This window comes from Taeniopygia guttata, chromosome Z (assembly GCF_048771995.1).
Source record: "Taeniopygia guttata chromosome Z, bTaeGut7.mat, whole genome shotgun sequence".
Lineage (NCBI taxonomy): Eukaryota > Metazoa > Chordata > Aves > Passeriformes > Estrildidae > Taeniopygia > Taeniopygia guttata.
In genome coordinates this window covers 25,793,413-25,816,644 of record NC_133063.1, presented here as the reverse complement: position 1 = coordinate 25,816,644, position 23,232 = coordinate 25,793,413, and the positions used below count along the sequence as shown (strand labels likewise).

General features: G+C 40.3%; 1 protein-coding gene across 15 annotated transcripts in view; it reads left to right on the top strand.

The window, feature by feature from the left end:
• The first annotated feature begins 2,272 nt into the window (after positions 1 to 2,272).
• PJA2 (praja ring finger ubiquitin ligase 2) overlaps positions 2,273 to 23,232 on the top strand; it is a 78,774-nt gene continuing 57,814 nt past the window's right edge. For 9 of the 15 annotated variants that reach the window (XR_012052737.1, XR_012052736.1, XR_012052735.1 and 6 more), the window contains exons 1-3: positions 2,273 to 2,675; positions 14,528 to 14,737; positions 19,773 to 20,790. Coding sequence is in view for 10 of the 15 variants with exons in the window: in XM_072921711.1 (XP_072777812.1) it covers positions 2,288 to 2,675; positions 14,528 to 14,737; positions 19,773 to 20,790 (1,616 nt within the window). In the remaining 5 variants the exon portion in view is untranslated. Of the gene's footprint in view, positions 2,847 to 7,046; positions 7,217 to 14,527; positions 14,738 to 19,772; positions 20,791 to 23,232 lie in introns of all 15 variants that reach the window. The other 6 variants (XM_030257889.4, XM_072921708.1, XM_012577464.5 and 3 more) reach the window with 6 other exon arrangements.

Here is a 23,232-nt window from a genome sequence, read left to right as displayed (position 1 = left end):
AGTATAAGCATCAATCAGCAAAGCAAGTCTTCAGAAAGAATTCCCACTTTTTCCTCAGCTGAAGATACAAAAGCAAGGTGTTTGCACAGTAGTAGCATTCCTCTATTTAGACAGACATTTTCAGCCAAATCTTTTTGTATTGCCATGGAATGATGAGTTGATGCACCATTGTGAGAATTCACAAAAGACATTTTTACCTTTAGTGCCTCATTTCTCCTGTTTCCTTTTATACCAGTCTGTGGGTGCTGGGGGGCTGTTTCCTTAAGAGGATGTTTTTCAATATAAGCGTAATTTGAAAAGCTGTATCCAATGCTGCTGAGGGATTTAGGCTCTAGTAATAGTAGAGATAGTCTACAAACACTAGCCTCTCTTGATCTTTTTGAATAATTCACATCATTGCCTCAAAGTATCTGAATTGGGCTTGCCTTTCCATAAGTCTGTCTGTGTACATGATAGTTTTGAACCAGCAGCTAGTCAGGCACATTCACAACAGCCCCTTGATCCCTGTCCTTCACCCAGTGCAGCTTGTACCTTCTCTTTGTACAACCTTTCTAAAAGTATGTTATAAAGGACAGTGTCAAAAGCCTTATTAAAATTCAAAAAACCCAACATGCACTTTTAATGAAGCCTTCCCTTCATCCTCTGGGCAGGTGACCTTAGCCTAGAAGGATAAAAATTAGTTAAGCAGGACTTTCCCTTTCTGAATCCATGTTGACTGCGCCTGAAGATTGTATTACTCTTTGACTGTCTTTCCGTGGTATCCAGTATGTTCTTCTCCATAACTTCCCCAAGTCCTTAAACCCACAGGTCTGTCATTCTCTGAGTCATCCCTCAGACCTTTTTGGGTAAAACTATGTTGGAAAAACACAGCTAAATTCCAGTCAGTGGGGACCTCCCTGATCTCCCAAGACTTTTTAGATGATCAAAAGGGGTCACCAGTTCTACTGGTACCATGTGATAATCCCACCAGACTCCATGGTCTTGTGAACATTTACCTTAAATAGACTGTCCATTACAATTTTAGTGTCCAGGATCAGAATATGACTGTTCTCACACTGACAGTACTGACTCAGGGGACCAGGCCACACAGTTTACTAAAAGGCCTGTCAGTTTACTAAAGACTGAAGCAAAAAAAAAAGAAGTCACTGAATGCCTCTGCTTTTTCTATTAGCCAGGTGATCATCTTCAACAGATGTAGATTTTGTAAGTTCTGCAAAAAATCAGCAGCTATATACAGGGGAAAGAAAACTAAGTCAGGATTTCTGGCTTCCCCAATTAGCCATTCAGGAGGCTGGCAGCTGGCATTGCACATACTGGCCAAGGTATTAGAACACTAGAAAGTAACTGCAGTGCATCCTGTCACTTCTCTTGCTTAAACTGGAGGGACATGAAAAATAATGAAAGAAAACACAGAAGAATAAAATGAGTAAAAATGACATCTGAACTGATAATGTAAGGGATGAAGGGAGGAGTTTAATTCTTTTACTCTTTTTGCTGAGGGGCAGCACGAATATGGGCTACATTAAGAGAAATCATATTTCTTTAGGCCCAGTGATCACTTGTTTTCTTCTTTGGCGATAAAGTTTGTTCTCTTTCATGGTTGTCATCTTTCCATAGATAGATATTGGCATTCCTAAATTATTCACTCCTAACCATTTAGAGAGTACCCAGCATGGTAATACTGAACAGCCAAAAAAACTTTTGCTGTAGATGGAAGCAGGTTAGGGTGCCATCACCTAACACTTTTTTCTTTTTCTATTTTCCAGGGAGTGATTTTGTTTATCCTTGGAACAGAGGGTAGGAATACTTGTGCAGATAACAGTGTCAAACAATGTCAGATTATCTTAATTGAAATATTTCACACAAAGTTGACATTGAGAGATTTCCTGGACTAATGACTAATATTAATAAAAATTAATAGTTGTCTGTGCTGGTTGACTGGTGTTCAGGTAGTTTTCTTCACAATATCTAGTATAAGGCTGTGATTTGGTTTTGTGCTGAACAGAGTTGGTCATTCAGAGATGTTTTTTGTTATTGCTGAGCAGGGATTGCACAGAGCCTTTTCTGCTTTTCACACCACCTCACTGGGGAAATATCTTGGGGTGCCTGGGAGGCTGGGAGGGGACACAGCCAGAATAGGTGACCCCAAACTGACTAAAGGGATATTCCAGACTATATGGCATCACAGTCAGTAAAAAGTGCAGAGAAGGAATGGTGGGATGTTTGGACTGATGGTGTTTGTCCTCCCAAATCAACCTCAGTGTGATGGGGCTATGCTCTGGGGGAAATGGCTGAACACCTGCTCAGCAGCGGGGAGCACGGAATTCATTCCTTGTGTTGGTTTGCTTGTGCGCGTGCCTTTTGCTTTCCCCGTTATGAACCGTCCATATCCCAATGCCTGAGTTTTGTAGCTTCCACCCTTTCGGTTCTCTCACCAGTCTTGCTGCGGGCAGGGCGGGAGCAGCTGCCTGTGGGGGTTAAACCACGACAAGCCCCGCAAACGCCCGGAGCCCACAGCACCGGAGGGCGCACCATGGCCCCGCGCCCCGCTCCGGCCCCGCCCCCACTCAGGATTGGTGGCTGCCCTCCGCCCTGGCTCAGGATTGGCCGGCGCGGCGCTGCTGGCGGCGCGATTGGCTGGGCGGCGGTTGGGAGGCGGGGCATGAGCGGGCGGGGTGAGTGCGGGCCCGGCCCCGGCGCCGGCCCCGGCCGGGCTCGGCTCGCGGGGCGCCCACAAAAGGGGGCGGGAGGGGGACGTTGCCGGTGTTAGGGACGGTGGGTTGTGCTGTGGAGCAGCCGCCTTGCTCCTTCCCTCCGAGACGGCCTGAGGGCGGGCGCCTCAGCCGGTGGGTCGAGAGGGCCGCGGGCGGGCCGTGGTGGCCTCTCGAGTGGCCGTCCGTGAGGGGCCGGGGCTGTCTGTGGGTGCGGGGCAGCCGGCGGGGTGCGCAGTGGCTGGGCGAACACGGACAGGCCTTCGGGGGCAAGGAGCTTGCTGTTAATTTCCCTTTTTTATTTATTGGTCTGGTTTGTTCTTGTTTAGCTGGGTTTTTTTGTTGTGTTTGGTAGTTTTTCTCCCACAACACCGCGGCGGTAACTCAGTGCGCCGGGAAAAGGGGAGGTCCCTGCGCGGGGTCTGCGTTGTGTCATCCGAGCAGCCGCGGGTGGGAGGAGAGTCCCTGGCGAAGCGACATCGCTGACATCGCTTCAGCGAGGCTGTGAAACGCTCACACCTCTCTCTTCGCGTGAGGAGAGGAGGTCCGAGCTAGCAGAGCAACCCCCGAACTCAGGGTCAAGCGGAACGTGGGCCCAGAATCCAGGGAAGATTTTTCAGTGCTTGTAGTTGATGTGCCTTTTCTTTTGCACGAGTGAAATTAATTAATCTGTAGTTATACTGCCCGGGAAGGGTTTTGCACCTGGAGGAGAGTAGCACCTCCTGCTGCATCTCTAGAAGTTCTCTTGAATGTTTGTGGGGAGCAGTGTTGGCTGTGGTGGAGCTGAGTGTTCTCAGGATGCCCTGCACTGCACATGGGCTTTACTGGGTACTGCTGGTCAGTTAACACTGAAATATCTGAGTTGCATAGCATGTGAATCTCCGTGGTGCACAAAGACTTAGAAAGTTTATTCTAAATTTAGAGACTGTGTACTTTATAGGATGTGTTAGAAAGCTTAGAGACTGTGTTTAGGTCCTTTTTCTATACTGTACCATATTCAGCACTTTTTTTTCAGTGTAGTTCTTGATTTGCAGTTGTCTGTGCACCCAGTTAAGCAGTTTAGAAGAATGACTTTTGATTGGATTTTTGCCACACTATCTAGAAAAGAAATGTGTACTGTAGCAATGAAGAGTGGTGTCAGACTGTTAGTTTTATCTTTAATGCAGGAATGAAGAATATATACTTATAGATTGAAATTTCATTTGGAAGAAGTATGCTTATTTAAAATTGTGTAAGCAAATGTATGTAATAAAATAAGTTTTCTTGTAGCTGAGTCAGGCTCTCACAGAATTTATTTTTCTCTCACCCAATAAGAAAGAAAGAAGTCTGGAAAAAAAGTTGTACACAAAAGTCTTTATTTTGAAGTTGCATTGAAAGGTAGGATCAGGAAATTTGTGAAATAGGCCTGCTTTTAAAATTTCCTTTCCTGATATAGTGAATTGTAATGTAGTAAGAGTTCTTGACAGATCAAAAGTCATCTAAATAAGAAACACGAGTTGTTGCCTTGTTAAGATAACTGATCCTATGAAGATGCGTGCCTTTGCAAAAGTAGTTTAGCATAGCAAGTGAAAAACATCAATAGGATGTATTGGGTGACTTCCACAAACACTGTAATGGGTATTTGTTGCAAAGAGTTGAGCTGTCATTGCTACCATTTTTGCACAGTAATCTCCCTGGTGGCCCATATTATTTGTTGAGCTGTGTTTGTTTTGATTCTTGGAGTCTTAGGAAGAATACCAAAAGTATTACTGTGCTGTACCACAGTAGGGGCTGTTTGGGGGGCAGACAGGTGGTTTGCAGGGTGAGTCATATTCATTTGGCATCTGAGGTAATTGGAGGTGTGGATGTCATTTGAAGCTGTGACCATAAAACTTACCATTCTGTCAAGGCTTGTCCTAATAGTTTTTTGAAAAATATTTTGACCAAAGTATGGGTAACAAATTAGTTCTAATTCTTTTAATTCACTTGATACAGTAACAACCCCCCTGCATGTTAATGGATATGTCTGTAAGCCAGTAGAGCCCACTTCAGTTAGAATGGTACTTCAGCAATCCTGTATCTATATGTTTAGTAGTGTATTTTGACAGGTTCTAAAGAGCTACTTTGCATTTATTTCAGTTGGAAAATATGTTTAAAGGCTTCACTTAATACCATGAAATAAATGCTCAAGTTACAGAAACAACTTCAAATGTGGAATAAGCAGATAAACCTAGACTACTAGAGAAGGACAACAAGCTCATCTCAGCCTTCTGTTCAGAGCATCCATGGACATACTGTGTTTGTCCCTAAAGAATACACTGACCTGAACCAGTGTCTGGAACTTCAGCTTCTGTGGTTTTTGATAGCCTGGGTTCAAACTCACTATGCAGTTTATCAGGGGAATGTCCTGAAGCACTTGTAGTGGTGCTGTGCACATTTAATACAGGGACAGTTATTTCAGTTGTCAAGGTGCAAAATGCAGTAGGTCTTACAAGAACCTTGGTTGTCATACAGGCCACACCTGGCTGTCTGTTTATGTGGAGCAGAACTATGACTTATTTATATGGGAAATTGAGGTAATTATTGATGAGCTCATAGTAAGGAGTGCAGTACTGTGCTAGGATGACAGAGTGGATGGTCATGTAAATTGCTAAATGTTCATGTGTTGTGGTGGAAAAAATTACTTACAAATTCTGCTGCCAATGGCATTAATCATTCTGAGTAGTTTAAAAACAGCTTTTCAAATTTTAAGTGTGATGTTTTTATACTAAATCCTTGTGCAGCATTTCAGGTAACTAAATATGTGACTGTGGAAACAGAGAGAATTCCACATGGCATGTGTGTGTGTCTTTAACAGTTACTAAAACAGAACCTAAAAAGTTTGTGGTTGTTCAGATTCTGAAGTCCCCTATAATTTTTATGTATTGCTGTAACATCGTCAATATCTCTTTGCTAGAAGAAAAGCAAGCAAAAGAAAATCCAAGGTCATAACAAATTTGAGATTTAAATGATGCCATTAGTTGATACTATAGAAAAGTGTAATACAGAGAAATGGTTCTGATCCTGAAGGTTGCTTATGGATTATTTCTCAGGAGCTTAGTGATAATTGGTTATATCAAAGTGTTCTGTCATGTCAGCTTAGTGTCAGAATGTTCCTAAACCAAGAGAAGTTTCCTTAACCCAGGTGCTTTTAAACAATAGCAAAATCTGCCTTTCGTTTTGGTGTTGCTATAGTCTACTTTGTATGTTAACTAGATCTTTATTGATTATGTGTCTGGTGAATCAGATATTGTTTGGCAGCTTTAAAAAAAATATTGTGGTGTAGGGTTCTGAGAGTACTGTCAGGAGCCTGCAGCAGTATTTTTGAGGCCTAAAATTTGGCTCCTAGGTAATGGATATGTAATACGTTTCCATGATTGTAATAAGGTGCTTTAAGTGAAAAGTAGTGGTTTTTAAAAGGAGATGACAAAAAAATCAAGTACTTGTACCATACCAAGAAAATCCAGTGCAATTTCATACAGCATATTAATTATGTAACCTTTCAAACATTTTTGAAAATAAGTATAAAAGTAATAAAAATTAATTGTGATTTATCTTCTATGTGAAAATAAGCGAATAGTTATCGGTAGTTATGTTGTAGCACCAGCAGTTTGGAAGGAAAAAACACAGATTTTCCACTCCATCCAAAAGTAGATATGTAGAGCTGTCATTCCAGCCTGTGGGCAGAATAAATAGCTCAAATTCTGGAGCTCTGGTGAGGGAAGTGACTGTGGAGCTGTAAGGACCTCAAAGTTGTCAGGTTTATCCTTTCCCAGCCCTTCCTCCCAGTGATTCTAAAACAGATGTTTATTTGAATACTTTTCTTTGGTTTGTTTTTCTGATAGATATTCTTCAGCCTCCCCAGGCAATCTGTTTGAGGGATACAGTGTCATTACTGGCAGAAACATTTCCCTTACGTCATTTCCATGTGTTGTTTCTGTGTCAGGAAAAACGAGGATCTTTTTTGAAGCAAGGTGTTCAAAAACTGTATGCAGAGCATAAGATCTGATTCCATTGTTGGTCAGGATACAAGGGTTACTTTTCTTGTCTTGTAGTTTTCACTCTAATGTAGCTCTGTGTGTTGCTCTTTGCCAAAACAGAGGGAAGCAATGATTTGACTTTGTTTATTGTGGTCTTCTATAATCCTCCACTGCTCGTCTGCTTAGCTGAACATTGCCAATTGTTCCCTCTTTATTAATTCCCTCAGTTGTTTATTCCTACTTGACAATAATCTCTCATGCTTCTCTTTTTGAGAATGATTTTACTTCTTCACCGGTATATTGCAATAACTTCAGATTCTGTTTTGTAATACTTCAGGTGAACTCTCATAGTCTGTTGATTGGATCAGAGGCTTTTGTTACCCTTATATCCAAGACAAAGAATTATGAATGAAGAAGAGTTTGAAGTACTGAGACCTCCCTGTTCTTCAGGAGGAAAAACAAAATCAACAACAAAACAAAAACGCCTCCAAACTTTGAAAAAAAAAGGTTTAAAAGTTGCTTTTACTGCTTCTGATAATGGATAAGGTTTGATTGCATATTTTAGGTTAATTTTACTTTAATAAAGACAGTTGTATGAGATGATAGCAATGCAAAAACACATCTTTGTGATGAATTCTAGTCTGATGAATTACATCTCTCCATCATGTGAGAGTTTCCAGGGTCTGCACTTCCACCTTGGGATTCTTTTGTCATTTCTAGTTGCTGTGTGTATCAGGAGGAAAGGAAGTGATTGTTCTGGATTCTTAAAGTGTTTTAGGGTCATCTGCACTGACAAAAGTAAAAGTGTACCTTTTCTGCTTAAAGTGTAGGCAAATCTTGGCATTTTGTTGATTATTGGTTTCTATTTGAAATGTTTCACCTCCCAGAGACATGCTTCCTCCTCTGGGAAGTTTATAATCAGAACTTAAACAAGAATACAAGATAAAAGTCAAGAATACAAGTCATAAGAAGAGAGGACAGATATGGGAGTGGGGGGTTGGTGTCTGAATTTCAGAATGTCTTCCGAAAAGCATTAGGTAAAAATCACTACTTCTGTGCCCTTAGTTTAGTACACCTACTTAGAATACAAAAACTTGTGATATTGGGAAAGGAGGGAGATGAGAAAGCTTGCATGATGATTAGCAGCACATAATAGTGTTCTGTATTAACAGAACAGATTGCTACAGGGACTACTGGTGAAGTTAGGCTTTTTATTCTCAAAGTTATAATGCTAGCTGTCTATGGGAGGACGGTGCTTGCTGTTACTTGGTTAGTATGTGGCATACACATTGTCCTCATCTTTAAAAGCTTTTAATACTGCAGTTGCTTAATCTTCCCTCTCGAGATTTAATGTGTAATTTCTGCTGAAGCTATTAGGATGAAAGCTGTGAAACTGATTAATACAGTGGTAAAGCAAAGCTGTCAGTTTATCAGATCAAATAGAGGATTGAGGATTTTCATCAGGGGAGATGAAAATGATGCATTCAAACTATTTACAGTTATGAGTAAGAAAGTAAAGAGAACTGGGCTAAAGTCAGAGCAAGTCAGTATAAAAAACCTGGAAATAATGCAGGAGTTGTGTATAGCACTGAAGCAGATAGACCCTCATAAAATGGTGTCAAATCAGTACTGGAATGGCTCAGTTCTACCACCTCAGCTGTGCTAATGCAACAGCCTGCTGAACTTCTTAAAAATGAAGACATACTTAGACTCTCAAAGAAGGAGATCTGAGATCTGCCAGAGCTGAGTAAGTTAATGCAGGCTGCTTTAGAGCTTCACAGCCAACCATTGCAGTGACACCTGAAGCTGCATCAGAGGAAGCCACCCTACCTCTGGCTCAAGTCACCAGATGTCAGACATCAGCCTAGGGCGGTCTGTGCTGTCGTTTTGGTCAGAAGAGCCTGGAGGAGAGGAGCTGTGCAGGATCTTCAGCTGTAGGAGGGTGTTTAAGGACAGAAGGGAGCTGCCTTAAGATGGTAATTTGTAGCAACTTGCCCATTCAGACACCTCCGTATAGAAGGTGATGACTGGGTTCTACTTATTAAGGGACTTCTGGACTTGAAGAATTTTTGTCTCTGCTTCAGGACTTGTCCTGTGAATATATCTAATGCATTTCTTTTAAAGCAACCACTGATATTTTCATGCATATACTTTAATTCACTCTTGTTTGTATAGTGGCAGCACTTGCTCCATTTCAAGTCTGGCAAAATTTTTTCTTAATTTGGGTAGAGTTGTGAATTGTTTATGATGTTTATAGGAGGTCATTATTGAGATTTGGGATATACAGTGTCCAAAATAGTAACCAACTTCTTTCTTTTAGCCTTCACGTTGACTAATGTTTTGGTAAATGCAGAAATTTATTATTTGTAAAATTAATAGTTATATGTGTAATATTAATAGGCTGTCATAATTCAGAACTTCAGTTTTGCATTTATGGCACAAATTGCATACAAAACTGCAGGTTTTTAGGGAAATGCAAAACAGAAACCATTTAGTATTTAGGAAGAAGCTGCTCTTTGCTGATGATCATTTGCCTCTTTTGGGAAGAGTCTCAAACCAGTATCAGAATATTTTTCTATGATCATGGATTTTGGAGGTCTATTCTAAAAAAATGTAATCTGAGAGGTGAAAAAACCACTAATAAACAATATTCTAATTTAAAATGAAATCAGTAGTGGACCAGCCTGACAGCTTATTGAATTTGGGCTCCAGGCTGCTTGCAGCCTCAGGCAGAGAGAAGGAAATATACTGAGTGAAAACATTGACTTAGTGGAATCTGTAGCTTAAAGGAGAGTTCAAAATGGCTTGTAATGTTGATGAAAAGACAATGCCTTGAAAGTATGTCCCTGAAGCATATTCCATTTGTCAGTGTACTTGTAGCTGAGCTGATACTGCTTATGAAAATAATTGTTACTGTGTTCTCAAATATCCTAGTGAGGAGCCTTAAGTCATTTCTAAACCAGAGAGTTTGAGTAAGGAACTTTTGGTTGAATGAATTAGATCCATAAGAAAAATATTTGATTTTTGTTTATCATCCAGTGTATTGTTTTAAACTGTGATAGAGCTAAATTTCTACACAACACTTTGCATGGGATAATGTTCTATATGTTTGACTGAAAACAGTGTTAATAAACCGGGATATTTTTGTTACTGCTAGCCAAACCCTTCTCTGCTTCTCACCCCAGCAGTGAGAAGGCTGGGGGTGCACAAGGAGTTGTGGCGGGACACAGCCAGGACAGTTGACCCCAGTTGATCAGAGGGATATTCAAGACTATGTGGCATCACACTCAGCTGATAGGGGGAGGAAGGTTGGCCAGGCTGCTGGACTTTGGAGCTGTCTGAGCTTGTTGGGTTGCTGGTGAACAATTAGCTCTTATTTGCTGTATTCATTTTTCCTTGCTTTGATGTCTTGGTCTTCTTATTTATTTTTTCCTTAAAAAAAAAAACCCAGATTCCAAAACTCTCTTTATCACAGCTCATGGGTTTTTTCACTTTTACCCTTCTTATTTTCTCTCCATACCCACTGGTTGGGAGAGTGAATGAGCACCTGTGTGGTACTTAGCTGCCTGCTGGGGTTAGACTCTGGCATGTAGTTTTTCTGAGGTTAAGATTAATACCAGACCACAAAAGTAAATTTTAACTGAATATTCATTGCTGTGAGTATTAATCTGCTATTGTATGTAGTCTGAAGGTTGTAAGCATTGTAAAAAATTTAAATATTTTCGGTGTTAATCTGCTCATAGAGGCAAGAGAAGGAAATTGTGACAGTAGTATGTTGTTTCAGTTATTTAAATTGAAATATTCCACTCATTTTTGGGATTGTGTACCTTTTTTCTGTTAACTGAAATGAAGTAATCTCTTTGCAGTCCTGAGCAGTGGTGCTTAGCAAACTAAAAAATGCTCCTTTCTAATTATTTTCTTTTTTTAATCCAACTGCTCTTAAAAGCTTTCAATACCTGCAGAAGAAAGAGATGTAGAATTCTGGTTACATGTAAAGAACATTGGATAATACAGTTTAAAATAATTTGAATACTTTTCCTGCAACATTTGTGTTGAAAAGGGGTGTGACTTTGTTATGATTCAGAAATAGTCAGTTATGGGGGAGGGTGTGAAGAAAATGAGTTAAGGTTTTAAGTTTTGCCTGTTTGACAGCCAAATGAATTCATATACTTCTGGAAATAAATGCAGATTTTTTTTTAAGATGATAACCTAGAAAACAGTAATTGTATCAGTATACCATGCATTCTCTTTTCAAACCTTGAATGTGAGATCCTGTTGTTGGCTTGTAGGAGAAAATGTTTTCTGTAATTCATGGATATAAGAGAAAAAAGAGCAATTGAGGAGGATAAAGGATTTATTTTTGTTTCTATGTCAAGTGTTGAGATTGGGTTCAGAATGTGCATGCAAGGTTTCTTTACAAATGCTAGGAAAACCTGAGGAAGAACATTAAAAAAAAAATATTTGTTAGATTGAAAAAATACTTCTTAGAAATATTTGAGGCTAACTTCACATTTAAAAAAAAAAAGCCAGAAAGGTAGTTAAATAGTTCCTGCAGCAGAAGGAGAAACTTGGAACTGTTCACTTCCACCTTCTTGCCCAATCCCCTCTGGGCCCCCCAGCCACAGTCTGCCAAGCTTTTTCCTCCTATGTAATAGGCCTACGGTAAGAAGTCCCTCTCCCACTCTCTTGTAGCCCCACTTTAGGTACTGGAAGGTGCTAGAAGGTCTTCCTGGAGCCTTCTCCAGGCAGAACAGCCCCAGCTCTCTCAGGCTGACTAAATAGGTGAGGTGCTCCAGCCTCAGATCACCTTCATGGCCCTCAGTCATGCACTGCTTGATCCAAGAGAGCTGCTGCTCTTGTCACTGGTGCACAGGATGTGATGGAATTGAGCAGATAGGAGCGAACAAAAGGTAATGGAGAGGAGATTAAAGAGAGGTGACCAGGTTTCAGTGGGTGTGGACAGGATCCTGCCAGCATCCGTCTGAGCAGGAAATTCCAGTCCTACATGTAGCTCTGTAAATCAGTTTGAGATTTTTTTAATGTAGTATTGTGGTCAAGAACATGGATGTTTTTTGTAACTTAAATATACAGTGCTAGGTTGTGAGCACATGCAGGCATGCATCTACTCTAATCTTGAACACTTACATCTGGAAAAACGGGGATTTTTTTTTTTTTCCTTTTTTTAAATTCATGGAAGAGGACAAGTTGATTAGGATTTGGTCTAGATTCTGAGGCTGTCTGTGCTCCAGCCTGTTATTTGGTGTCCCTAGGGAGTGGTGTCCTTAGTGCAGTGTTGGTAGAAGTAGAGGAAGCACACCACTCTGTCAGTGATTAAGGCAGTGCCTGTTAAAGTTTGGATCTACCTCTTTGTGAACTGTGTGTTTTATGAGACAATCTCTCCTATTTTTTAATAGCTCTGGTAATCCAAAATGCTTTCCTGTTCACAATCCTTTTGAGGAATTCAGGTGATTGCAATATTTTTTCTGGAAGCATGGAGGTGTGTGTATAAACATCTTCACCCAGAGAACTGAATAATTACCTCATTTGCCCTATACCTTAGTTATTTATTCACTGGTGTGTTGCTTCTCTAAGACTGGTCCATTTTACAGAAATGCATTTTGTCAGGGACTATTGGGTGTGCTTTGAACAGGTCTACTAAACTGACCTGAAGCAATACCTACTCCTTAGGCTGAGCTAGCCTGGAAGAAATACCTGATAGAGGATATTGTGTTTCACAGCTTCAATGTCTTGAAGGGTTTCTTGTAAATGATCTTTGCATTCATGTGGCTAAATGCTTCTCAAGTGCATGTCTCCATCTCTTTATTTTTGAGATATTTTGTATTTAGGTAGAAGTTAGCCTCTCCTGAAAAGCAAATGTGACATCCATACCTCCAGTAAGTGGTGGAAGCTTTCACTGTCTTGATGGGATAAGTCTCCCCCAGGACAGAAGAATAGTAACTGCCTGCTCTGTCTTCTAGAAACAATTGAATATGTGATGAGAGGCTCTGTATGTGACAGCATTATTTGGAACAAAAAGATGTAGTGCATTAAACAGATTTTGCATGTTGTGAACATCAGTTTTATAAAAAATTAAGCATTTGCATTCAGAGAGCTTGACTCTGAGTGGATATCTGTTTTTGAACAATGCTGATGTTTTAGAGAAAAAAATGAAATTAAGAGTTATGCAATTTTGTTGTATTTTTACCTTGTTTGTTTCAACCACTTCTCTGTTCAAGAACAGATTTTTGCATTGCTATTCTGATTTACTAATTTAGCTGTTGGATTTTATTCTACAGATTTGGATGAGGCTGCTAAATATCAGTTCCCTCTGGCAGTCTGCTGACCAACCATGCTGTAATGAAGGGAAATTTCAGAATTGTCAGAGCTTGGTTGAAAAGAAATAACTTGCTGGTTGATTTAATAAAGATATTAACTACTGGCTGACTAGATAGGAAAATGAAATGTCAGTCCTGTTTTTTCTTGCATTAGTTGCCAGGATTTTTGTTTGGCAAAGATGTCAAGAGTTTTCACCTTTCTTAAGATTTCAGGAGTGGTATAGTTAATAACAAAACAAACATTTTAGATTCTGATTTTTAATGTAGGATAGGCAGATCTGGACAAATACTCAAAAATATTTCCAGGGAAAATTATGTGTAATCAAACTACGTAGAGCTTTATAGATGAATCATGAAAAATATGCCTCAGCTACCTGCTAATTTTTTTTCTGCCAAGGTTCAGTCTCTTTAATATGTGTCTGCCCATAGATACTCTCTTTTTAACTGTAATGAAGAGATTAGTTGCACAGCCAGGAAATAGAAAAATATGAAGCTTTTTTTAAGGTTCATAATACTCTATATTAATGGTTGCAAACTTAATCTTCCTTATCTTTAATGTTAACTTTTTAATTTGGTGAGTTTCAAGAACAGAAACTTTTTGATTCCATATCTAGTAAAGATTAAAAGTGACTTAGAGGGACACAAAGAAGTCACTCTATAGCTGAAATAGTGAACTTCTAATTGCATTTGTAAAGCAACAGCTTTTGGGCATGAACTCTTGTGTTAGATTATTAATACCTGATAATACTGCTGAATTAAAATCTCTCTTTGTTACAATATTGTAGCCTTTTTCCACAGTTTCTCAAGTTCTTATGCTATATTTTCTTGGTAAAGGCCGTAAGTTTCATTAATAAGAAAAACTACTGCAAGAAGAAGCAATGTGTGGGCTATGCTTTGTATGGCCATGCCTGAACATACTACCTCTAGCAGTAAGAATAAAGCCTTCTCCCTGAGACTTTAATTTTAGAAAGTGTGAATTGATTAATTATACTTTTCCAGTCACAAAGATAAGCTAGCTAGGGCTGCCTGAATTGTGCTATTTTACCTGAAGGATTTTCCATTGCAGTGCTTGCAAATCTTTTCTGCAAGCTGATACATGTGTTGCATCACCTTTATGAACAGAGTGAAAAAAAAAAAAAACAAAAAAAAAACCTGTGACATCTGGGATTGATTAAAAAAAAAACCAACAAAAAACTATTAAGTCTCTGTTATGTTCTAAAGACACGTTAAGATGGGGACACAATCAGTGTTTGCCAGTATTATTTAGTGTAGATGAAAACTCAGTTACATGCTTTCATAATGGATGGGCTCAGAGCACTCTATGTTCTTAATAATCACATTGTAAATGAAGCTTAAGACTTTAGAGAAATAGAAAATTCCTTGGTAAAAGAGTATATCAAAGTGTTAGGGAGGAGGGAAACTGCAAAGACATGTTGTTTAACAAGTATCTCTGTCTTTTTCTTTCCTCCATAATCTTGTGTAGCAATGGGCCAAGGACTTGGCAAAACTGCCTGGCCCAAATCTGCAGGAGGATATCAGACTATTACAGGTGAAAGAAAACATTCCTTTCTTGGGCTTAGACCGTTTTTGAATAATCAAGACAGAGGTGGACATCAACGAAATGACGACTGCAAACAATTAGAATTGGAAGATGTTCAGAAAGAGAATTCTTTATGTATGTACATATCTTTGGGTATGTGCCATTTCATTGCAAACTGGGATGCTTGGGGCTGGAGGAGAAAGGCACATTGATAGCCATATAAGGGGCTCATGTTATTGAGCCACTTAAGTAACATGAAAAGTACATTTCCTATGTTTTTATTTTGCTTTTATACTAAATTTCATTCTATAAAGTATAAGTAATCTAATAAATCTATATTAGGCTATGTAGTTTTGCCTGAAGAACATTCATCATGTGTTCTAACAAACTAGAAAACAATAACATTGTTCAGTTCAAATTATTTTGTGCAAATTAAAATTCACATTTGGAAGAAAATGCCTATTCTAACCTTCTGTTTGGAATGAGGCTGTGAAATATTTGATGCATCATAAACCAGGTTGTTCTCTTTGTCAACCATAGGTAAAATAAGTTGAAGCCTCTAAAACATCTTTAAAAGTTCTCTTTTTTTTTTAAATTTGTGTATACCAGTTAGACCCTTTCTTGTTTAATGAGTACTGGATGTTAGTATTTACCAAAATGCCTTCTGTGACATTAGCATCTGAATAATAATTTAATAGAGGAATACAGAATGCCTTCTTGGATTAGAAATACGGTCCCATGTCTTTGCCTGAGGTTTTCAGTTTAAAAAATCTTATTTGATACAACCTTAGATCTTCAAAAGTGCCTGGGGGGTAAAGGACTTGGGGATGCTTCTCAACACTGGCTGAGTGTGAGCCAAGGGCCCCTGGCCTTTGTCAGTAATAATGTGGCACCAGAGCAGTGACAGTCTGCCTGTGCTGAGCACTGGTTAGTTACAGCTCAAGTGCTGTGTCCAGTTCTGGGCTCTTCAGTTCGGGAAGTACATTGAGGGGCTGGAAGGTGTCCAGAGAAGGGCAGCAGGGCTGGGGAAGGGTCTGGAGTACAAGTCAAATGAAGAGCAGCTGAGGGAGCTGGGGGTGTTCAGTCTGAAGAAAAGGAGGCTCAGAGGATCTTCCTGCTCTGTACAATTGCCTGAGAGGAGGCTGGAGCAAGGCAGGTGTGGTTCTTTCTGCCCAGTAACAAGTGATGGAGCAAGAAAAAATGACCCCAGATTGCACCAGAGGAGGTTTAATTGGCTGTTAGGTAAAGTATCTTCACCAGAGGGTTTGCCAGTCATTGGAAGAGGCTGCTCGAAAAACTGGCAGTTGTCAGTTCCTGGTGGTTCTTAAAAGGCGTGCATACATAGTCTAATGGTGGACTTGGCAGTGTTAGATTTATGGTTGCACTTGATACCTTAAGTGGTCTTTTCCAGCATAAGTGATTCTATTGCTCTACAAGGCAGCTTTTTTTTTTTCTCCTTCCTGTAGAGACTGTTTTGAAACTGCTTTCTTATTCTAATTTTTTCTTTTAAAATGATAATGGTACAGTGCTGTCTTAGCTTTGTATTCAGTTGTTTTTGTAATCTGTTAGGTGATCATCTTGGGGTGGTTTTAATTTTTTTGTAATTGAAGTGTGTTTACTGTTGTCCATGCTTTATACATGTTCTATTCTTCCATCTAGTTAAAGGTCTGTTTCCTGTAAGGCAGTATTGATGTTAGTGGAGTCTCTATATAATGCTACCACATTTGTTGTTTCAGTTATACAGATATGCATGCAGTTATTTTATGGATCATTAGATATATGCAGTTTAAGGGTGTATTCTCTCCCTGTTCCTAATACAGTTGCTTTGTATGTACATTAGTTTAATAACAAGATGCCTTTTCTTTACATTTGCTTGTGTGTATATTACAACTCTTCAGATTTGTCTTACAGAACCATTTTGGATTTATTTACTTTCTTTGTCTCCAGTAGGCTATATTTTTCCCTGGCTGGAATTATATTTTGGATTTATTTACTTTCTTTGTCTCCAGTAGGCTATATTTTTCCCTGGCTGGATAGGTATTACCTAAAATGCTGCATATTTTCTGAATTAGAAGGCACTTACAAGAATCATTGTGCCCAATTCCTGGCCGTAGAACATCCCCAAGAATCACTCTTGTGTGCCCAGGAGTATTGTCCAAACACTTCTTGAACTCAGGCCAGTGCTGCAACCACTGTCCTGGGGAGCCTGTTCCAGTGCCCAACCACCCTCTGGAGCAAGAACCTTTACCTGATACCCAACCTAAACCTCCCCTGACACAGCTTCAGGCCATTCCCTTGTGTCCTGTCACTGTGCTCCCCAGAGAAGAGATCAAGGTCTTCCCCTCCTCTTCATCTCTGGGGTTGTTGAAGACCCCAGTGAGATCTCCCCTCAGTCTTCTCCAAGATGAACTGACCAAGTCACATCATCTGCTCCTTGTGTGGCTTCCCCGTTTTGTTTCTTCACCATCTTCATAGCCCTCTTTTAGACATTCTCTAATATCTTTGTATCTCACATGGTGGTACCCAAAACTGCCCCTAGCACTTGACATGAGGCTGCCCCAGCCCAGAGCAGAGTGGGACAATCTCTTCCCTTGCCCAGCTGGTGATGCTGAGCCTGATGTCCCCAGGACAGGGCTGGCCCTCCTGGCTGCCAGGGCACTGCCTACACATGTTGAACTTGCTGTTGACCAGGGTCCCCTGTGCTGTTCTCCAGCATCCCATCTTAGTGTCATCAGCAAACATACTTAATGCACCTTTGAGTCCTGTGTCTTAGTTGTTCATGAAGATCTGAAGAGCACAGGGATGAGGATGGAGCCCTGTGGAATTCCACTAGTGGCAGATCACCAGTGAGATTTCACTCCATTCACTGTCACCTTTTGTGCCTGACCTGTGAGCCAGTTACTCACCCATCACATGATGTGTTTATCCAGCTGTGTGCTGGGTGTTTTGTCCAGAAGAAGCCTGTGTGAGGCAGTATCAAAACCTTTGCTAAAATACATAAAGATTACATGAGTAAGTTCCGTTGATCCAGTAGCTGGGATACCTTGTCATATTTGACAAGCTGAACTTTCTCCTCATGAATTTGTGCTAGCTGTGGCCAAGGGCTGCATTTCCTTCAGGTTTTTCACTACACCAGTCATGTCTGTAATTTTATCAGTCACTGAAATGGACTGTAGCAGTATGTGGCTGACTGACAGGCCTGCCTTTCCTGTGTCGTCCTCGCCCTCCTGGAAAACTGGGACGGCATTAGCCATGGTTCAGTCAGCTGGGACCTCTACAGATTCCCTGAACTGTTCAAAAATTATTGAGAGAGGCCTTGCTGTGATATCAGCTGACTAGTTGGCTATCCTCAGATGAATCCCATCAGGCCTTATAAACTTACAGCAGGAGCAGCTGATCCCATGCATGTTCAGGATTGACTGGGAGTTGATCATTTTCCAGCTCAGGTATCTGGGACCTCCTTGGACATCCTCTCTTCATCAGTCTTGAAGATGGGCAAAGAGATCATGTAAAACTCTGCCTTCTCTCTGTCCCTGTCTGTGCGGTGACCATCATCCTGTAATGGGCTAATGTTATTCCTGCACTGCCTTTGCTACTGACATAGTTAATAAAACTCTTTTTGTTAAGTCCCCCATGTTTCTGGCCTCCATCAATCCCAACTGAGCTTTGCCTCATTGATTTTTTCCCTACAGTGGCAGCAGCATCTCTATTCCTCCCATATCACGTAACTTTTCTTCCACTGGCCATACACCTTTTTTCTGGCTTTAGCTTGAAAAGATGATCCCTGGTCATCCAAGCCAGCCTTCTATCTCACTTTCTTGACTTCCAGCATTTTTGGAATTGACTGCTCCTATGCCCTTGGGATGTGGTCCTTAAAAATGACCAGCACTGTCCCCAGCAGCTTCCAGAGCATTTTCCCTGGATCTCACTAACTAGTTCCCTGAGCAGCCTGAAGTTTCCTTACGTCTAGAGTTGAATTTTTTACTTTTTTCTTCATTCACCAGAGACTTTGAACTCTTATCACTTCATGTTCACTGTGGCCAAGACTGTCGCCAGTCTCCATATGGGTCATGAGACCCTCTGTTATCAAGCAGTAAATCAAGGAGGGCACCTTTCCTAGTTGACCCCTTTAGTACCTGTACCCTGAAGTTACCATCCTGGTGCTTTAGGAATCAAAACAACTGTAGAAGATGGGTAAGAGGAGATAATACTGACAATATTAAAAACATGACTGGATTTGATCCTTGGTAACTTGCTATATCTGACTCTGCTTGAGTAAGAGTAATGGAGTGGATGATCTGTAGAGGGGCCTGCCAACCAGCCTTGGCTCATAGCAATTTTGTGGAGGAGCTTCAAGATTCTAATTAGATACAGTATTATTTCCTAGAAGCCAGACTCCTAGTGCTGAAGAGCATAGCTGTCATAAGATTCCAGTGTCTGGAATTCACTGGCCTAGTAATGGAGACTCATCTAATGATTCAGATGAGATTCTGGACAGAATAGTTTGGACTGTTGCTTTGGTTAGGAGTTTAAAAATTATTTGAAAAGTACTGATTTTGTAGTAGCAGTAGTATCCATGTTTTTACCTTCTTTAACTCTTGCTGCTAGAATTGATGTATATTGCTCCTTTAGGCAAGAGGTGTTCAAGTGTAATATATGTAAAATGCATTTGTGATGAAGCAACTATTAACTGTAATACCATATTCAACCCTGCTATTTTCTTCTTATGAGGAGTTGCACTCAAAGGTGCAGGTAGAAAACAGTTCTTTTAGTATGTAATTTATAGTAGCAATAAGTGACTTTATCTGAGTGTGGCAGAAGACACAATTTAGCTAGTTAATGGATAGTCCAATATGAAGAGAGATGTTCTTTTGGCTTTCCTGTTATCTTAAAGTTTCCTTTTATATTAACAATGTAAAAATTCTGCTTGTGTATATATTCCTTTAATACTTTTTTCCCTATCACATCTGTAGCTGGAATTTTATTTTAAATTTAGATCTATTTCTGTAGGCTTAGTTTGTATAAATGAGAAAGTAAATATATTATTGAAGAATGACTACATCTCTGATAAATGTTTCTATCACTTTGTACTGCAGTCCTAGTAAATTATTCCTTTTTAAATGGGGAGTTGTTGTAGACAAGAATATTTCTGTTGGTTTTGGTTATTCCAGTGCATTCTTTCTTACAGCTTTCTGTGAAGATTCTAGTCCATTGGTTCAAGTTTCTACTGAATTATTAGATGAACCTTTGTCAAAAGATGCTGATATTAGAGAACCTGTTTGCCAAAGTGCATCAAGCCAAACATCACCAATTTCTGTATTCTGCTATGGCCTTGAAGGCAACAAAATCTCACGGGACTTGATGAATCCTTATGAAAAATCTGAGGACTTTGCAGAATGCACATCTGGAGGGCATGATGATTTGAATGGTAAAAATGGAATTGCTTTTGTAAACATTGACTCCTATGAGCCAGATAGCAGTGATGGAGATGAAGAGGATGTTCTAGACGAATATTCTTGGTTAAGAGAAGCAGCAGGTCTAATTCAGGGAAGACTAGATAACATACTTTCTCAGTATGAAAAAGACATGGGGTCTTTTAATGACTTAGAGTCCCCACTGTCTGCTTTAAACCACAGCATTTCTAGAGAAAGTTGCGAAGAAGGAGGTCCAATGCCTTTGGCATGTCCAAACCATAGGACACTTAAATCTGCTGAAGATGAAGCTGCACCAAAAATTAGCCTGAGTTATGAAACACAGCAGACAAAACATATAGTGGATGTTGGAATTGGAACCCCTGTACCAGTTGCTGATGTATTAAACATTGGTGATGGAGACACTGACCAAGAAAATTCATCTGAGCTGGTAGTGAGACCTAAAATTAGAACACAAAATACTGCTAAACAACTGGAGGGAGAAAATTATCTCACTAGTGATGATGAAGAGGAAAATGATTCCTGGAGGAGAACTGGAATTGCTGATGTCCAGCAGTGCCATCCTGAGTGTCCCTTGAGAGATGGCAAAGATGAGATGAGTTCTGGTGTTCTCTTTCTCTCAAGAATGCGCAGTCATCAAAAGAACATAGAAACAGACTTAAGAAGAAATGCACTAGCTCGAGAGCAAAACAATGTCCTAAGTGACAGTGTTTTTTGGAATGAGTTAGAGGACCACAACACACATTACGTAATGCCCCACAAAGATGAAGACAGGTAAAAATTTTATTTTTATATCTATTTTAGTATTGAATCTTTTGTGTAAATAGTGTGATAAACTGAACAAAATGTTAGCAAATGAGACATAAAAACTTAAGGCATTTCTGAATATGATCAGATAACAAGATGTCAACTTTTCCATTCAGTTATCCTTCACTCTTCTGGTAATGTAAAAAGCCTTATGTCTGCAGTCAGAGCATCCTATCAGTGAGGAATATTAGTTTATTTTTATTTCATTTTTACTGAGCAGATGGAGGGTAAAGACTGAAAGCCTTGTTCAGCTTTAAAAGTTTCCTTCTAGGATTACTCTTCAGAATTTGGGTATTTTTGCTTCCAAATCTCAGTATTCTGCATGACAGCCTATTTATGTTCTTATCTCCAGCCTTTGGAAAGAAATTGTTCTTCCTTTTAATATCTGAAGCATAACTTGATAGGGTTGCTTATAATCCCTTTTTAATGGAAATTGTTCAGACTACTAGATGTTTCCAAAGTAGCTATTAATTGTGACAGTTTTAGATTTACAAATTGCTCCGACCTTGACACGAGAAGCAATGTTCAGGTTTCTCCCTTGAGCTCTTCAGCTGTCCTGGTTTAGGATGAATTTGGGACGAAACTCCAAAAGCAGTCCCTCTAGAAAGCAGATTCAAGTGGCCCCACCCCCAGCTGATTCAGGGAACTATTTCCTTGGGGAAAAGTTGAAAAAATGGTTCATTTAACAAGAGAAGTATTCACAAGCATAAAAAATGAAAAAGTATTCAAATTCAGAGTCCTTGTTGTGGGGTGTAACTCAGCTCGCTCAGTCTCTTATCATTCCCTCTGGTGCTGGAATGCAGCATCCTGGGCCCCAACGGGCCACAGGTGTGAGCTTCCGGTGTTTTTATGAGTTTTCAGTCCAGAGAGGGTTTGAACAGTTCCAAGAAAAAGAAAAATCACAGTCCAGGGAGCTTGTCTGCGTCAGATAACTAAAAGCTTACTAAAAGCAAAGGAGAGCTCTGTTCTGCTCTCTGTCTATGCTGCAGACAACACAGTCCAGGAGCAGCAATGTGGAGGGGTGAGTGCAGTTTCTGATAACAAACTGTGCACTGCTTTCTCCCTGCTTCACTCTCAGAACCAGTCTTAAAGGTGCAGAACTTAATATACAGCATAAACAGAACAGATGATTAGGGATAAAAGCATCATATAGTCACCCTAAGACATCACCCAAAAGACAAGGAAATTTAGATAAACCTTATGTTGATTAACTTCTGTTCATAAAATGTTAGCTTAGAACTTTTCACTATTAACTGGAATTATATAATCAACCTATTTGAGGGTAAACACATTTCTAACCCTATGATAATTTATGGAAGATGTAGTAGTGTTTGTAATGGCTTTTTTCCTTCTTTTTCTTGCAATTTCCTTTCATCTTGTTGATTCTCTTCCCACTGCATTCTTTACAAGACATGTCTTCTGGATGTTGATGTGGCTCTCCTGTGCATGTGCTTGCTGTTCGTAAGCTAACCTGCTTAGTAGATTGTATGTCCTGTATTTTTATAGAGAGAAAAGCGTGAAAATTAGTTGGCATAATATCTTGTCCTTAAAACATTGCAGAATTGCAACTATGAGAGAACAAAGTGCATTTTAAAATAGTAGACTTGGGGGCTTCTCTTCTTCAAGGTGTTAAGTATGGGATCCTGCACTTGGTGGGGGATAACGCCCAGTAGCAGCACAGGCTGGGGGCCCACCCACTGGAGAGCAGCTCTTCTGGGTAGGACATTTGGGTGCAGGTGGGTGACAAGTTGACCATGAGCTCGTCATGTGTGCCCTCGGGGCCAGGAGAGAAGAGGTATTCTGGGATGCATTGGGAAGAGTGTGGCCAGCAGGTCAGGGAGGTGATCCTGCTCCCCTTCTTGCTCTAGTGAGGCACATCTGGAGTACTGTGTTCATTTTTGGTTTCCACAGTTGAAGAAAGATAAGGAGCTACTGAAGAGGGTCCAGTGGAGGTCACAGAGATGATGAGGGGTCTGGGGCATCTCTCTTGTGAGGAGAGGTGGGATCTGGGTCTGTTTAGTCTGGAGAAGACTGAGAGGGGATCTCACTAATGCAAATAAATAGCTCCGAGGCAGTGACGGAGTCCCTTCAGTGGTGCTCAGTGACAGGACAAGGAGCAATGGCCATAAACTAAAACACAGGAAGTTCTACCGCAACAAGAACTTCAGGTTGAGGGTGACAGAGCCCTGGAACATGTAACCCAGGGAGGTCATGGAGTCTCCTTCTCTGAAGACATTCCAAACTCACCTGGGACTATTTCTGTGTCCCAGGTTGGACTGCAGAAGGGTTGGATGGCAAGGTGGCAGAAAGGTTGGACTGGATGATCTTCAAAGGTCCCTTCCAACTCTGACTGTTCTGTGATTCTTAATAAATGCACTTGCAAATGAATCCTTCATTTCCTTGTAAGGT